The sequence below is a fragment of the Brienomyrus brachyistius genome, chromosome 23 (genome assembly GCF_023856365.1).
Source record: "Brienomyrus brachyistius isolate T26 chromosome 23, BBRACH_0.4, whole genome shotgun sequence".
NCBI classification, from domain to species: Eukaryota; Metazoa; Chordata; class Actinopteri; order Osteoglossiformes; family Mormyridae; genus Brienomyrus; species Brienomyrus brachyistius.
Genome location: NC_064555.1, coordinates 13,484,392 through 13,502,631, shown reverse-complemented (window position 1 = coordinate 13,502,631; position 18,240 = coordinate 13,484,392). Strand labels below are relative to the sequence as shown.

At 45.4% G+C, this 18,240-nt stretch overlaps 1 protein-coding gene across 4 annotated transcripts in view; it reads left to right on the top strand.

Annotated features, from left to right (window-relative positions):
• Positions 1–14,480, top strand: part of LOC125718623 (brevican core protein-like) — a 30,902-nt gene extending 16,422 nt beyond the window's left edge. For 2 of the 4 annotated variants that reach the window (XM_048992540.1, XM_048992542.1), the window contains 9 exons: positions 379–672; positions 2,203–3,117; positions 3,313–4,659; positions 7,260–7,367; positions 9,697–9,855; positions 10,642–10,724; positions 11,208–11,352; positions 11,517–11,699; positions 12,526–14,480. In XM_048992540.1, the coding sequence (XP_048848497.1) occupies positions 379–672; positions 2,203–3,117; positions 3,313–4,659; positions 7,260–7,367; positions 9,697–9,855; positions 10,642–10,724; positions 11,208–11,352; positions 11,517–11,699; positions 12,526–12,644 (3,353 nt within the window). In that variant the 3' untranslated portion in view covers positions 12,645–14,480. Of the gene's footprint in view, positions 1–378; positions 673–2,202; positions 3,118–3,312; positions 6,005–7,259; positions 7,368–9,696; positions 9,856–10,641; positions 10,725–11,207; positions 11,353–11,516; positions 11,700–12,525 lie in introns of those variants that run through there. The other 2 variants (XM_048992541.1, XM_048992543.1) reach the window with 2 other exon arrangements.
• Positions 14,481–18,240: the final 3,760 nt, after the last annotated feature.

The window sequence follows — 18,240 nt, the reverse complement described above, 5'->3', positions numbered from 1 at the left end:
TTGAGTTATGCGGAGACAATAAAAAGCACATTAGAATGTAGCTGCTTTATTTGTCTATGTGGGGAAATTCCGTTGTCACCTCCTCCATCTTGCTCTCCATTAGAAATAAATGCACAGGTAAGCGGAAGTTTTGGAGGCAGAGCACAGAGTCAGCCAGTGTCCTGCACATCTGAAGCGACTGGGGTTAAGGGCCACGCTTAGAGGCCAATGGTAGAATCACACCACTGGCTATGGGTTTTAAACCAACAACCTTCTGGTTATAGGCACAGAATCTTGACCCACATAGCCACAGACAGCACCAAACTGAGACCGAAACCCTGAGCTGGACTAAGAGTGTTGAAGATGAAGATGTCAATATGTGTGTCTATTTCCGTGCAGGTGAGGTGTTCCATAGCTCTGTCCCACAGCGCTTCACACTGGATCAGGCCAAAGCCTTCTGCGAGAACGCAGGTGCTGAGCTGGCCACCACTGGTCAGCTATACGCAGCCTGGAACGACGGCCTGGATCACTGCAACCCGGGCTGGCTGGCGGATGGCAGTGTGCGCTACCCCATCGTCAACCCTAGGGATCGGTGTGGAGGCAACCAGCCCGGGGTCAAAACCATCTATCGCCACAGTAACCAGACGGGCTTCCCTGAGCCGCACAGTCTGCATGACGCGTACTGCTTCAGAGGTCAGAAAGCGACCGTGACAGGCAGTGGGTTACACCACTGACCCAGAAGGGTTACCTGACATTTGGTGACTGCAGATTTGCTTAATTTTTTGCCAGGGCAAGGACTAGCCTCTATACATACATACATACATACATACATACATACATATATATATATATATATATATATATATATATATATATATATATATATATATATATATATATATATATATATATGTGTGTGTGTGTGTGTGTGTGTGTGCATGTGGTCCAGGTATACCTTTCTTTGTGGGGACCAAATGTCCCCACAACGTGATGAATTTTTTTACCTTATGGGGACCAGTTTCCTGGTCCTCATATGGGAAAACTCTGTTTTATAAAAATCTGTGACTGTAATGAAAAGTCTAAAAGTGCAAGGTTGTCTTAGTTAGCATTAGCATTTTCCCCATAGAAATGAATGAGCGGCCCCCAAAAAGATATGATTACACAATATCACTATATCACTGTACGACACTGTACGCCCCACTTGTATTGGCGCCCCCCTCCACTTATGTTCCAGATCCTCCTGACTTCCCCCACTTTAAGATGGCCCTGCTCACACCCCCGCAGTGGGTTTGATTGCTGCCCCCAGTTCTGTGACTCTGAGCAGGACACACATTCTCTCTGTGGGTTTCCACCCACACTCTAAAAATGTGCAGTTAGGTGAACTGGAGTCTGTAAATTGCCCCTTATGAGCATTGAGAGCATCGCAGTGCAGTGGGCTGGCCTTCTCTGTGGGCTGTTCACTGGAACAGCTGCCTGGACAAGTGGGAATGGAAACTGGATGGATGAATTAGAAATGTAATCTATTGCAATGGTTTCATATTATGTAGTTTTAAATTCCAGTTACGGGTGGCGATAATTGCCTGTGTGGGGATTCTTTCTTAACATCATAATCACAGCCTCCTTTATGGATTAAGGCATTTCTAAATGTGGCTGCTGGGCTTTTAAACTACCAACTTTCCCATAGTTATCATGACCTTATAAAAGATGGGCTGAAATGGTTGATTCAGGGTTTTCTAAAATTATTTTTATTCTTGATCCATCCATCCCTCCATCCCTCCTTCCATATATCCATCCCTCCCTCTCTCCATATATCCATCCCTCCCTCCCTCATCCATATATCCATCCATCTACTCATCCCTCCCTCTCTCCATATATCTATCCCTCCATCCCTCATCCATATATCTATCCATCCACCATCCCTCCCTTCCTCTCTCCATATATCCATCCACCTTCTTTCCCTTCCTTCCTCTCTCCATATATCCATCCATCCATCCATCCCTCCCTCCCTCCTTATATATTTCCATACATCCATTCATTCCTCCATCCCTCCCACCATCCATCCATCCATCCATCTCTCCCTCCATTCATCCATGCCTCTCCCATAACCAGTTCATCCAGTACTGGGTGCAGTTACAGGACTTTGAGGCCAATTTTTCAAACGACTGAGCTTCAAAAACCCAGAGGAGAGTGTATTACTTAGTGCTGGTTCCTCTATCTCTGCAGGCAACGGAAGTCCTCACACCGATTCTCCCATGGATTACTTCGCCACTGAGCCGGAAGACATAGGCCAGTACATAGTGACCTTAATGGAGCCTCTTGAGGAGATCAGCCTAGGTCAAGTGACAGAACAACAAGAGAGAGAGGCCCAGGGTGCACTGGAGTCGTTCTCAGTACGTGGTGGTAGGCAGGGACCCTCCACTACCATGGCCTCCAGCGGTAATCTGCCCTCCTTTGGTGATTCTAAGTCCCAAGTCACCCCATTATCCAATCCCCAGAGTTTACAACCCACTAGTGACACCTGGGTTCCTGTACAGGAGACTAAGATCCACATACAGCACCAGGTCCCACAGGAAGTTCATTTGGACTCTCATGAGTCAGTCCTTGCCGCTGGAACACCGGGAGACAATCCCAAGCATTATCAGCCCACGCCCGTCACGAACCCGGAAGCCGATGACTTTTCTGAAGAATATCACAGGCTTGATAAAAGCACACCAGCCATCACCCTGGAGGTCCCAGTGCCCACCTCAGTGACTGAATATTCAGGAGACTCTACGCATGATCAAGGCATGCCTGAGACAAATGCAGAACCCAATCATGCTTTTGTGACCCCTGATAGCAACACAATCATAAAGCTAGAAGAAGACACGGAGGGGCCCACTGCAAATTCTCCTGTTCCCACAACAAACACTGGTGCATCAGGGAGTGAAACCACCTTGCTTGCTAGCATCCCAGATGTACATTCAGAAAGTGGGGCACCCACCTTTTTGTATAGCCCCTCAGAGAGCTCTCCGCAGCAACAGGAGACCACCACTGCATCAGGCTACCTATCGGCCTCATTTGCAGTCAACAATACACAAGAGTTGGAGGAGATGGTAGCAGGAGGAATTGAGGGAACATCTACTGCTCTTGATTCCCAAGGTAAGGACCAAGTTGGCTCCACCAAGATTAATCTGTTTTCGTCTAATAGAGATTTGTTTGGAGAGGCCAGAGGAACATGGGCAATGACACTGATCTATCTATCTGTCTGTCTGTCTGTCCATCCGTCCGTCCCTGTTTTCCTACTTTGCAACTAGGAATTCCTCAATATTCTAACCCATCATTCTTTCAACACAGCAGGTAACCTGACTGAAGGCCATGCTGCAGCTGAGAGACCTGAGGAGGTCGGATCTGGTGATGTAATCGGGCCAGACGGGATTCCAGCTTCCCTATTCACCTCCCCTACCCCTGTCAGTGTGTCCCATCTCACCTCCCAAAGTGTACCAGGACCCAGTGAGCCTGGTGAACTCGAGGCCCATCGTCCAGAGACCATTGTCCCACCTGGGTATGGGCACCAAGATGACCTAGAGAAGTATGCCATGGACCCCACAGTGGCAGATGTGCAGGAGTCTCCAGAGGGCAGTGTTGTGCAGGAGTCTCCAGAGGGCAGTGTTGTGCAGGAGTCTCCAGAGGGCAGTGTTGAGCAGGAGTCTCCAGAGGGCAGTGTTGTGCAGGAGTCTCCAGAGGGCAGTGTTGTGCAGGAGTCTCCAGAGGGCAGTGTTGAGCAGGAGTCTCCAGAGGGCAGTGTTGTGCAGGAGTCTCCAGAGGGCAGTGTTGTGCAGGAGTCTCCAGAGGGCAGTGTTGTGCAGGAGTCTCCAGAGGGCAGTGTTGAGCAGGAATTTCCAGAGGGCAGTGTTGTGCAGGGGTCTCCAGAGGGCAGTGTTGTACAGGAGTCTCCAGAGGGCAGTGTTGAGCATGAGTCAGTTGGTGATCAGCTGGAGTCTACGAGCCAACCCAATCAGTTTGATGGCAGCACCACACATTCAAGGGAATCCACAGAGGCACATTCAGTCTCTGGTGAAGGCCCTAATAATACTGAATCTCTACATCTGTTTGCATTGCCAACATCACTCATTGATTCTGAAGTGGAAACCAACAAATCGACCAACAGCTCGGATGCAGAATCCCCTTCCTCTGACCACATGGAGGATGAGGGACCTCAGTTGCTTACTGAAGTTCCATTCCAAGATGTTGTGGTGACATTGCTACCTAAAGAAGCCCAAACCCTCGGCTGGGACATGCAGCCATCCACTGCCACACCACAGGAATCACATGCCGATGTGGAATACAGTGGTGATCATCTGGCCAGCAGGCTGGATCTGCTTCCAGAGAGCTCTGTGGAACCCAGCCTCTTGACCGAGATTAAGCAGGACTCCCTGGTCACCGTCACCAGTTACCCCACTTCCGCTGCAGCCAGTTCTGCAGAATGGCACTTCGAGCCCCCAGGCCAATCCACTACCCATCTACCCCAAGGATCCATTAACCAAGAAGAGCATCTATCGGAAGACCTGCCCAATGCGTCTGCCCCCCCGCTCATAATGGACACGTACAAGACTGAGATTGAGTTTGCAGCCACCCGGGTTCCCACCTTGGGGAGCCTGCCCAATGAAAAGTCCATGGTGGGGAGGGCCAAGAATGTCTCAGGTAACGTCTACACTACTCTAACCACCCTAACCACCCTCCTTCTACTTCTCAACTTGACGACGCACTAAATTCCAATCCCCGAACCACCTTCCTCCATCCACTAGCACACCGTTCCTCTCCAAACTTGCTTACACCACCCTTACTCCACCCGATTCCTTTGTCTGTCTCAACAACAACACTACAAAATCCCCCCAACTCCCCCCGTCATGTGTGATCCCACTTGAACTGGGCACTGGCAAATGGGACAACTCCACATTAAGTGTTTGTCAGACAAATTGATTTTCTTGCTGCGTATGACATTGTCATTTTGTTAGAAGGCGCAACTTCTGTGAAGTACGTACTCCTTTTTTGGACCCATGGTTTCTGTGGAAAAAAAAAATTCTTTCTTCCCCACTTTTTCAGTGAGAAAGAAGTCCTCTCTGCCGTTGCATGTCTGTGTAGATCTCTGTTTCCTGTTAGTTAGTGTCGGGTTCCAGTCCCCGTGAAATTATGCTAAATTGACAGAAGGAGGAAATACTACTTTAGGCAAGATGAGCAGAACCAGGAAAGCAGAAACGCCACTGAGATCGATCCAAAGATACAGACCACAACCTTCTTCGGAGAATCACGCGATAACAGCTGAACAAATCTTAAGCGATTATGTGGGTTCCTCCCACACGTGAAAGGTGGCCCTTCTCACCTGAAGCGATCTGATGTTTCAATTCAAGCATAACTCAGAAAACCAATGGGAATTGTTGATTTTACAGAGGGGCTCAGAATGTAGCTGTTTGTCCCAGGGTGGTACCGGTTGCTTAGAAAGCAGTATATATCTGTGACATTGTGTAATGACATTGGGTGACAGTGATGGATTCATGCTTTACCATCTTTCTCATTTTGCAAATAACATCACTGAACCACACCACAAGCGAAACTAAAATAATGGTCTTTACACACGCAGGTAATTCCCAAAGCTGGGATGGGTCTTGGTTTTCCATAACCAGTGTAAACAAATTTTGTTTTTAGTGCTGTAGACCATAAGAGTGTTTATTTTTTTTTTCTTTTTACTGCCAAGAGAAGAGCGGGTACATATCAGTACAATATTGAGGACCTGTGGCATTTTTTAAAAAGCGAGTTCTCAGCGTTGATCTCCTGTGTCATTCTGGGGGACTGTTCCTCACCCTTCCACTCCGATGAACACTGGGAGGAACCTGCTGTCTCTGTAGAGGGAGAGCGATTCTTTGTACTGAAGAGAAATGGTTGGTTGTGTACCTGCACAATTTCTCGCCTTTGGAAGGAGCGATGACTCTGTCAGGGTAATTGTTATATCCCACTGACAGTAAAACTGAATAAAAGTTGCAAAAAAATATTCAACTGCAAACTTGCTTATTGTTGCAAATTTAATTTATTTCGCGCGAACATGCATAAAAGAACTCAAAAAAAATATATAAAAAAACAGTGGTTTATGACAATTGTCTTGTGAAGGCAAATATTTTAATGAAGCTAGAATTTTATAACCTATAGTATCCTTTTTTGTACAGCTCCGGTGTAAAACTGGTTTGATGCTCTTATAAAAAGATAGGTGTACTTTTAGAGGAAAACCTAATTATTAAAAGTGAAAATGTAACTCCAACTTCATTTGTAGATGCCTTTTTCTACCCTTCTTTCCTGAAATCTCTGTGCACTTGTTTTGTGAGTGGGTGGGTTCAACATTGAAAAGCGATGCGCAATCAAAGAGCGCCCTCTACTGGCCCAAGCATCTACAGTCATCCAAAAAATAACACTGCATGATTAAGGGTAAGGACAATAGTAATCAAATAATCTAGTAAGTGCAAGGCTTTGGTAAAAACATGACTAATTTTTGACTGATAATAGGATTTTTCTTTGCTAAACTGAAGCTTTGAAGGCAATTTACTATTTCGTGGTTACATTCAAACTTGTTTGTTTCTTCAAACATTAGCTTTGAAAAACTGAAACTCCAAACTAATTCAAAGGACATCAAGGTAAAAGTAGAGGTGGAACATGCTGAGGTTTTACGAGAGTTACACAATGGAATGACACTGAAGAGCAAACGGCATTATGAGATTTGACAGTGTGGAATGTAGGTTGGTGAGCTGTTACATGGTGAGAAGTCCAGGTGTTGCACACCTTCACTGGTACTCTGAAGCTAGTAAGTAAGTATCCCAGATCACACAACTCATTTATCTTGTCTAGTACCAGTTGTATTTGGTGGGGTACAATCAATGTGTCGAGAGATGTTGTGAGTCTATGAACCACTTCTGAACAGTCAGAACAGCTGATGTTTAATGTATCTTATCTCGGAGCGTGGCATGTACTCGATCAAAGGACAGCAGAAAGCGGCTCACGAGAGCACTGGAGGGTGAAATGAGACCCACTGTCGTTGCGTCCTCTGCGCTTTGGTTACTACGAATCAGTGACACTAGAGTTTTCATCAAAGTGTCGATGTGGTATTACTGCTGCAGTCACACAACATCAAAAAACAAGGAAAGCATCATCGGCGAAGCAGCAGATCTGATACATGCGACCCTGCGGTGTGTAAGTCTGCTGGAGATGCAGGACTGGCTTGGCCTTGCCGGCATTGTCCTCCTCTCACTGTGTTTCAGACCCCTGCCTGGAAAACCCCTGTTCCAACGGGGGCACCTGCGTAGAAGAGAAGGGGTCCGTCAAGTGCCTCTGTCTGCCCACCTACGGGGGAGAGCTTTGCCAGACGGGTAAGAGTGCAGCCTCTCTCTGGGACACACACACACACACACACACACACACACACACACATGTTGGTGTACCTATCTAAATGGGAACCGTCCATTCATTTCTATGGGAAAAACCCTAATCCCAATCACGGCATCCTTAACCCCTACCCATCCCTAACCTTAACCAAAACTAACCCAAATACAAGACTTTTGGCATTTTTACTTTTTTGATTGCATTCACAGATTTTTTATATACCTGAGCTTATCCAAATGGGGACCTCAAAAGATGAACCCAAAAGTAGGCTTTACTACACTTTGGGGACAATTTGGTCCTCAAATGCGATCTAAGCAAACGCACACTCACACATACACTCACACACACACACACACACACACACGAAGGAGATGAAATGAATGCAAAGTAAGTGAAATGGATGTACCATGTTGGTGTTCTGCGGGAAGCCGCTTAGACCGTGACACAGCACCTGCCTCCGCTCTGCGAGTAACTTTCACACGGGAAGGGGGGGCCACGAGGGGGGGGGGGGGCGCTGAAGCGTGACGTCACTGCCACCGGAACGCAGCCAGGTGCCAGAAACGCTGCAGAAGCACTATGGCTGCAAACCGTAAAACAAAAAAAAAGGTTTGCGGGCCATTTGGTGAGCGCACAGGGACGGCAAACGGTGCCGCTTCCACGTGAGGCTGATAGACAAGAACGCAAAGCGAAACCCTGTGTGAAACCTTGGAAATCGGGTTTATAAGTAAAAATCCATTTAAAGGCCGTTTTTATACTCAAACAGTCCTACGTTAGGACCAAGGAACCGAAAATAAGTATCTAAAGTTTTTATATTATGGGTTTTTTTTATAGTAAATGTTAGGGTATAAAACAGAGTGTAACATTTAAGGCACATTCAGTGTTTTCCTCCTAGAATCCTAACTTCTACCCCTTTTCACTCAGGAGAAAAACAAGCTTTTCTACATAATTAAATTACTCAGTAGGCTTTTGGGTTTCTTTCACAGAAACTAAATGGGATGAGACAAAAAGGAAGAGGCGAATGTTTAGAGGGATGTTGTAGCAAATGAAGCGGTGCAATAAAACCAATCCGTCACCTGGGATGGGAGACAGCGGGTTCTCCGTGCTCTGCGTCATTAAACTCAGAGAAATTGGACATCGACCTTTACGTTTGCTCACACTAAAATGAAACCTTCTTTTTGGAGAGGGGGCAAGTATTCCAGGTGACATCAGCTTCCTTCCTGTCAAGATTAGTGTTTGTCAGCATGATTGCATGATGCCTCTGGCACAAAGAGCGGCGGCGTCGGGGTGCAGCCCGCAGGGTGCGTAAGGCGTGCTGAGAGACCTCTTACGCCCTCAGCACCTCTGGGGGGTTCTGACGTCGCAGTTTTTATTGCTGAATGAGGCGCAGCTGGGCTCTCCAGAGTGGCGTCGGCCTTTTTCTAGACGTGGCTCCGGCTCCTGAGCCAATTTCCCCACCTCTAGTGTTTCCTTAACTAACCTCCTTGTTTTTCAGGACTCTTTTTTGTATCTGTGTAGGAAAAACAACTGTTTTATTGGCTGGTGGAGAGCATGCAAAAGCCATCAGAATGGCACAGATATGCTGAGAGATTCAGGGGGCCCAGTGCTTGACAAACTTAAAGAGGCAGTTCACCCAAAAACTGGAAAAAGATAAGATGTTTTAGATGGGCTTTAGATCTATCTATCTATCTATCTATCTATCTATCTATGTGGTTTTGCTGAGACTTGCTTGTTTTTGGAGAAATCAGCCATAGAAATGTCTTCTCGAATATAATGGGACTGAATGGTATTCTTTCAGTTGTGATTAAAGCACCAAAACAGACATTTGAAAAATTCAACAGCAATGTCTCTGACCAGAAGTCACCAATCAACCAAGGTAACCCAGAGACTTTGTATTTAGCAGTAGGACCTACAAACCCTAGGAACCATTTCCTTCTACTGAACTCCACACACCAGTCATATCACTGCACTGCACTGCACTGCACTGCACGAGCACGAACAAGCCAGGCCCCTTTCAAATCAGGTGGGGAGGCTTAGGGTGACATTTCATCACGGAGCCCAGAATATCTAGGTGCCCAAAAAAATCACCATACACATCCCTCCATCCCTCCATCCGCCTAAAATTCACTCTTCCTGATGAAGGCTGTGGTTATGCTCAACATATCCACAGTTCAGCACCTATAGATACTGTTAATCTCTCCTGAAGCGACATACATGTTTCTCCTCTCTTTCCGTACCCCCGGCCCATCTTTATGTGCCCTCCCCTAAACCCCCTACCCGTCTGATTAGTTGCTGATGGCCTGTCTTGCTCCTCGCTAGATATGGAGCGCTGTCAGGCCGGCTGGGACAAGTTCCAGGGCTTCTGCTACAAGCACTTCTCGGGCAGGCAGAGCTGGGAGGCGGCAGAGCAGCAGTGTCGCCTTTTCGGCGCCCATCTGATCTCCATCATGACACCTGAGGAGCAGGACTTCATTAACGGTGTGCCCGGGTGACCCACCGCCCGACTCGATGGCCGTTGGAAGAACATGGCAGGCAGCAGGATCGCTGAGCGCTTTGACTCCTTGCTGCACCGTCGCTGCTCGGCGCCGCCATGTTGAATAAGCGATTTGCTTGGGGGACGCAAGCTAACATGTCTAACAAGTCGATTCAGGGGCAAATATAGGGGGGCGGGGTCACTAGGGTTCTGGCCCCAGTTGATTGGCCCCCAGAGTAGCCCCTCCTCTGTCACTCAACATTTCAATACATGTCAGTCACTAATGATGAGGTTGGCCCATGTATGTATTTTGAATACTCTTATGCCCCCCATGTTAAAAAAAGTCATAGAATAACCCCTAGGTTGACTAGAATAGGTGAACCAAAGCTACTTTCTCAGAGACTTCCTGGGAGTTCAGTGGTAACTGGCTTGGCCCACTATGTAAGGGATATTGGTGTCTCAGCCAAGACCAACCCACTTACATTCCAAATTTTGTAGGCAGGAGCCTTTGGAATTGTCCTAACTTTCCTCCCATTTATGATGCCCTCCCCTCACCTCCTCCCCCCCCCCCAGTTAACTTTTGAAGAAAGTAGTTGGGGGATCCTCTAGCAACTCAAATATCCAAAACATATTCCAGGGGCCTCTGACCCATGTTGATGTGCCCTCACTAATGCCTGATACGAACAGGCATTCGTAAGGACCAGCTGCTGATTTACACCATAGAACCACACAGATTCCATTAATGATTGTTGAAACCCCTTCATGGCTGAAAGGTACTTTATTTTCCTCAGATAACTACAAGGAGTACCAGTGGACTGGACTGAATGACAAAACCATTGAGGGGGACTTCCGCTGGTCTGACAGCAACCCACTGGTGAGCGTCTCTTGTGAACGCCAGTGAGAAACAATGCAGTTCTAAAACATAGCTTCTTTCGATTCAGACCATTACCATGCTACTTAACCCTTCTTCAGTTGTAAAAGAAAAGTGTTTCCTATACTCTAAGCTTCCAATACTTTCTGAATTCTATACTCTCTGCGTCCCATACTTACTGCGTCCCATACTCACTGCTTCCCATATTTTAAGTTTCCAATATTTCCTGCTTCCCAAATTCTGCTTCTCGCACTGTAAATTTCCCATACACACTGTGTCCCATACTCTCTGCTTTCCATGCACACTGCATCCCATACTCACTGCATCCCATAGTCACTGCTTCCCATACTCACTGCATCCCATACTCTCTGTGTCCCATACTTTCTGCTTTCCATATTCCAACCATCCCATGCTCTCTTCCTCTTTGCCTCCCATATTCCGTAATTGTAAAAGAAGTAATGCAGTTCCATCCCCCCACCCTTCTAGCTCTATGAGAACTGGTACAAAGGTCAGCCCGACAGCTACTTCCTGTCTGGGGAGGACTGTGTGGTGATGGTGTGGCACGATGGGGGGCGCTGGAGCGATGTTCCCTGCAACTACCATCTATCCTACACTTGCAAGAGGGGTACCTGTGAGTAACCTTTGTGCTTCTACTCTGTATTGAATTGCTCACTATACTATACTCTACTATACTAAACCATATTGTAGCATCGTTTCAGTTTAGTGGAAGTTTCAGCTCATTTAGACACTAAAAGTGCTTATGGTCCGCCGATATTCCTCCACGTTGCTTATTAGCCTCCTGTGGCCAGCCACCAACCGTCCGCAATGCCCGGGTGTTTACCAAGCTGCGCAACCGCTATGAGACCAACTCGGCCGTCCGCTACTACTGCGTGGAAGGCTTCCTGCAGAGGCACAATCCCGTGGTCAGGTGTCTGCCCAGCGGCAAGTGGGAGGAGCCTCAAATTGTTTGTATCGCCGGTGAGAGACTTCAGTAATGAGAATGGGAACGATGGCCTTTGTAGTTTGTAGTTTCTTTTGTGACTTAATCAAGGCTCTCAAGTCTCACACACTGACTGTGAGACACACGCATTTCAACCAGTACACACGCTCACAAGCCACAGCTTGTGTTTCTCAGGCTGATAAGGCCCACCAAGGTGTTCTGTTATATAGAATTAATGTACAATGCGCAGGCAAGCGGAGTGGAGAATTCCACCGAGTTAATAGCCAATCAGAAAATAGCATTTGATGTTTCCGGGTAAAATTCCAAAATAAGATATGCGCATGCGCGTTATTATATGGATGCACATCCATACGGAGTGCAGACAAGGTGGAAGCAGAAGAGCAAGATCTGATGAATGCGGTATGTAGGGCTCTCAAGTATCACGCATTGACCGTGAGACACACGCTCCACCGCTACAGATGTAATCTCACTCCAAACTCTTCATGAAACTTGAGATCCCTGCATAATTGTGGGCAATTCCATGCAAAGGCCTGTTTGAAATCACATCCATAATTATGGTAAAGTGCTGTGTGTTTCTAATGTTGAAATTAATATATGACTTTTGAGGATTTGTTGATATTCAGCCCAAAAGGTTATATGCATGAAAATATGCAGTCTGACTAGTTGATGCTTGTCTATGCTCTGAAGCACTTTGTCTGCCGATTTGAGTCTGAGTGTCATGTCCATAATGCTGGAAATGCACTTGTAAGACATCGATCGATGTTGTGATGCTGTGGCGTGTCGTGATGTTTGATTTGAGTCCCAAAAGAAAGCAGGCTGACGTGACGCTGCCCTGCTCTCCAGCATTCCCAGGTTCGGAGAGGCTAGAGCAAGCACCCTCCGGTGACGTCACAGGTCCGACCGCGGATTCGGTGACGAAGAAGTCCGTCCTGGAATACTTTGACATCAAGTGGAATTTTTGACCTTCTTCTCAGTCACCCTCAGCCCGCCCCCACCCTCAAAACCCAGCCTAGAAACATCCCCTCCTTCATGTCCTACACATGCTGGACTCTGGTTTGTAAAGTAATTGACCTCAAGGAGGCCCCCGCTCACCTGTTTCCGTACCGCCTCCCTCCCAACGTGCGCCTTCCAGTCATGGTGGGCTGATGGGGCTCATTCAGGGTTGCCATGGCATTCTAGCATTAAGGTCCATTAAATACAGTTGTCCGACTGCCAGACTGGTAATGATTCTTCGTGGGTTGCCATACTGGATGTACGCTTACCGGCATTGTACTCACTCATGTGTGATCATTTATTTTTTTTTCTTTCCAAATGTTTGTGTTTACAGCTTCAGTGACCTTGTGGGTTCAAGGCGAAACAGGACGGGTGGAGATTCTGTCCTGATTCTCCCAGCAGCCTTTGCTGCAGACATAAGCTGGGCCCCTTGAAATACTGCCTAAACCCAGTTCATATGTCAAACTAGAAAATCACGATGAGCCCCAGTCCTGTTGGTCACCCACCTTCCGGCACGGGCATTTTATTTTGTTAGTTATTTTAGGTATTTCACCGGCTTCGTCTTCCATTAACTCCTTTAACAGAAGTCAGCCTCAGGGCCAAAACTGCGTTACCTTGCTTTACGTTTTGGACCATAATGTTAAGTCATACTGGATCTGTGCTGTGCTGTGCTGTGCTGTGCTGTGCTTGGTGTACAGTATTATTTACACTGGGAGCTTATCAGGAGGACCAAAAGCCTGATTCTGTCATAGCTGTAGCATGTCTCCTCTGTCAGCCCTCTTATGTACCCTCTTACTGCCCACCCCCCATACCCCCCCCCCCAAAAATACCTGCCAACGATCAGTGATCCATCTGCCCTCAGAAGAGGAAACCAGTGCCAAGATTTGCATTGTGACTCCAAAGCAAAAATTCTTAATATGACTAATGTTCAAAATCTTCATAATATAAAAAAAAAAAAAAAACTTAAAAATGAGTTTAATTTCAGTGATGGATTAAACTTTACCAGGCCTGATATTCAAGTAACCAGACATTTTTATATTCACAGTACGCAGTATAATTGGGTCACGAATAAATTGTATTAATAATTTCTCAAAAAAAATCACATTGACACAGTTCTATGGAAAGCTTTATGTTGTAATAAAGTAACATAGAATAAAGTAACTCCTTTGCATAAATCAATAGCCAATGAACTCCAACGGATTCACTTTTAATTGTGGTACTGTTTGTAATTGTAAACAACACAGAAATGTTTAAAGTTCATGTTTAAATAGATTTCAAACAACATAATAATCAATACTGCATGTTGAATTCAAATGAAAACCAGCCGAATTCTGCGTAAGTTAGTTAATGTTCCAGCACTTGTCTGTAGCCCTGTTATACAGTGTGACGAATGTTTTTGTAAAGAGCCTTTTCTCAATATGCCTCCATTATGAAATTTTTAATAGTTTTTAAAATATTTTAATATTTTTAGAGATGTGTACCTTAAAGCATTGGTTTGTACTGGACAGTTAGTGTATTACCTTACAAGTTAATGTATGGCCATATTAATCCATAGTACTTGCATCTGCGACATGTAAACTCTCTGTGCTGCCATAAAAACCCATTTTGAACATTACAATGGGGTGAATTATATTTTCAAAATGTATCACCAAGGTGCTGACTACCCTGAACAGACAACGCTCCTGCAATGCTATGGGCTTTATCGTGAGGCACGCTGACTCGCTAAGGTCGTGAATTTGCATTTTCAGACCTCTTAGGTAGAAGTTAGTACATCCTGCCCAAAACAGCATGAGGTATATAGTGTTATATGGGTTTCTGTTATATTTCAGTTTTATTAATTTAACATAAAAATTAAATTAGCATTAATTGTCTATATATATATATATATATATATATACTTCATTGAAAATTGGTGGTCTTCTTTTTGCTTATTTGCGCTGAAAAGCAGGGATTGGTATTTTATTTCTTGAGTGACTCCAGCTTGAAGTTTGCAATTAAGTGGCCAAAAGGAAACAAAGAAATATTTCAAAATTCATAACAGCATTATAAAAACATTCATTTGCATAGATTTAAATTTTATATTATAATAGTCGTAATTTTCAAATATTACATAATTATGATTCTGTTCAAATAAAGCACACGAATGCAGGATTTATTTGGTCAAGTATGAAAAATAATCGATAAAATAACCAGCCTTTTTATGTCTCTATAATTAAAGAAGCACAAAAAAAAATCCTCTTTAAACAGTAGCTGACCGATCGAGCTGGAATGCAGTGCGATCTGGTTACCTTGAAGAGAAGGAATTATTTTTGCCTGTTTATTTTATAGACATCTTGTATAGGGATAGGAACATACTATAGAAGTAGTATGAGAAACCTATTTACATCTGATGTTCCGGTGCTACAGAGAGCAAGACATGATTCTGAACATCTAATCAAAGTTAAGCTGATCTCGAGCAATGCAGTCATCGCCCTGTGAGCCCATTCTGCATGTGGCAAAAGCTCGCGCTCTGTGTACAGATTGGAGTCCTCAGGTTTGTTTGATGCTTTGCTCTATTACACCATCGCAGTGGTTCCAGGCTTCAGCAACTGGGATTGTCAGGAACATGGACTGAAAATAAACCAAAATCAAATCAACATCCGCCTGATTGTCTTTGACTTTTCTTTGTGTGTTTATCTACATTTTTGTCCATCCATCCATTCAGCTCTTCTATCGATGCGGGACACAGAGTGAATGTCTATGTACATTTTGTAGTAATTTTGAGATGGTGGGGTTTCCCCAGTGTCATAGTCACCCCCCCCACTTGCAGGGGGACAGGTTATTGTCACCTCTCCCCATGAGTTCTGTAGGTGTCGTTACTCCCCAAACTGCACCAGCCTGCAAAACGTGTAGAAGAAACTGCTTCCATCTGGATTTCATGAAGGCTCCTGATGATTGGTGCAGCCTGGTGACACCAGATGGTAGCTGCAAGGATCATCGCTCCACCTACCAGGGGTCACCTCCTTGCCCCTGACAGTTACTACACTGGGAAAAAACAAGCTTCTTTTTAAGTTTTATTAAGAGTAAAAACCCCCTTAAAATCTCTTATGAATTAACATCCAGTGATAGCCCTCTAATTAACAATATGACTAATTAAAGTTATTTAATTTGGTAAGTGTGGGGAGAAACTGAATCCGAAGACAAACAAAGCAAATAAAGTTGAAGGAAAGGATAGCGGCACCAGCATTAGATGTTCCGGTTCTGTGTGTGAATTTCAGTGTTTATGCAAACACGCCTGGTTCCGGGGTTGGGATTTGCAATGGGCTATGTAGGACATTACCAGCACTCTCTGCTTTTACTCCATACACGGGATTACACAAAAACGCAGCAGGCATCGCCGTCACTGACACATAAACACACATTCACCTAGAGGTCACAGAGCAGCGCTTTTGGATTAGCTCTGTATTATCATTTGAACAATGGCTCGGCCTACAAAACAGTAGCCTCTGTATCTAGCTATGTAACAGGCTCTAGACCAGTTCTGAGAAAGTTTTAACTGGGGCCAATTTTTAATGATTATTTATGTTCCATGAAAGCTGCAATAATATCGATTAAACTTTACTAAAAATAGAAAGATCACGTCTTCTATTCCTAAGCAACCATGCCAGCAAACCTTGGATGAGTTTCTTCTTCATAGTTTTGAAATATCCAAGGTGTGCATTTGCTAATCATTTTGGAATCTACAATTACCACAGAGAAAGGGTGAACTTGCAGACGGTACGCCTTTGCTGCCTTCTCTAATTTCACAGCCTCTGAAAGTGGTTTCAGACTCAGCTGTTTTCCTTATGACTATCCACACACCTCATTTTAAACTAATACACTACTCACCATTTCATTAAGGATTCACCATATTCGGCGGTTTCACTATTAAATTGTCCTGCTTTCAGTTTGATTTTGGAATTACACTGGAATTCCATTGTGGTTTGAAGCAAAGTAACTAATGCAGTGATTAGTATTGCTGTTTATGTGATGCTGTGCAGGTTTTAACCAGCTTCTCGCAAATAAGCGCACAAAAAATTGTCTGGAAAGCTGACACTTAGCCGCAATCGTCTGACGAAGGAATCCTGGCTGCGACACCGAACGTATTTCAACATGAATATTGCAGGCATTGTAACAGGCGGACTGTTTCTGGCGATAATCTAAGTACTAAGTACTGTAAGAATTCTTCTACTCTCACACAGATCCTGCTATTTTAACATTCTCCTCTTCATTCTTTCACATAAATTCTCTATTTTGTGTGGTATGCTAACATGTCATTTAAGATTTTATTGTGTTTATTTCACAGTCAGCTCTCTGACTGTGAATAGGCTTGGTATATAGAGACGCTAGCAGGTGTCGAGATCTCCTGTTGGAACTAGCTTGCCTTGTATATGGTCGAGACTGTTTTTATTTCTCCTTCTTTAGTTTGGAGTGTCAACAATATGCAATTGATTGAGAAACAGCTTTCGTTTACGTTATGGCTATAAGCAGAATGAGAAACACGCTCTGTCTCCCACAGGTACACCGTTCAAAGTCGCACCCTTTTCCAACGTTTGCGGCAATGCGAGGTCCTCTGTGGTCAGGTTACCCAGCCACACCCTGACTCAATGCATCATGTTGTGGGTGGCTGACCTACATGCCCAGGACCACAAACTTCTGCAAAGGACTGTCCTAACAGCTTCAAAGACAATTAACACAGATCTTCCACACTATAATCAGTCTACTGCTCTCACTGCCAAAAGGGGGTAAGTTTATTATCAGGTACAACTGGCCACCCAGCTCATGCCCCCTTCACACTCCTGCCCTCTGGAAAGAGCTACCAGGCTACCAGTGCACACACCACATGGCCCATCATGCACCACCACATGGCTCATCATGCACCACCACATGGCCCATCATCCACACACCACATGGCCCATCATCCACACACCACATGGCCCATCATGCACCACCACATGGCCCATCTTGCACCACCACATGGCCCATCATCCACACACCACATGGCCCATCATCCACACACCACATGGCCCATCATGCACCACCACATGGCCCATCTTGCACCACCACATGGCCCATCATCCACACACCACATGGCCCATCATCCACACACCACATGGCCCATCATCCACACACCACATGGCCCATCATGCACCACCACATGGCCCATCTTGCACCACCACATGGCCCATCATGCACACACCACATGGCCCATCTTGCACCACCACATGGCCCATCATGCACCACCACATGGCCCATCATGCACCACCACATGGCCCATCATGCACCATCGCATTCACTACCACATCTACTACCACGTGCATCACCACGCATACCACCACGACATACCATATACCACCATTTGCACCATCATACACCACCACCCATTTCAGTTTTCCCTCCCCAGGCTATCAGGTTGCTAAACAGCTTGTGACCTGCATCTTGCCCCCCCCCCCTTCATCATATCACACATGGTTAATGTTTCACTTCTGCACTTTATCCATTTTTTATGAATAAATCTAGTCCATTTGTATCCCCTTTGCACGTATT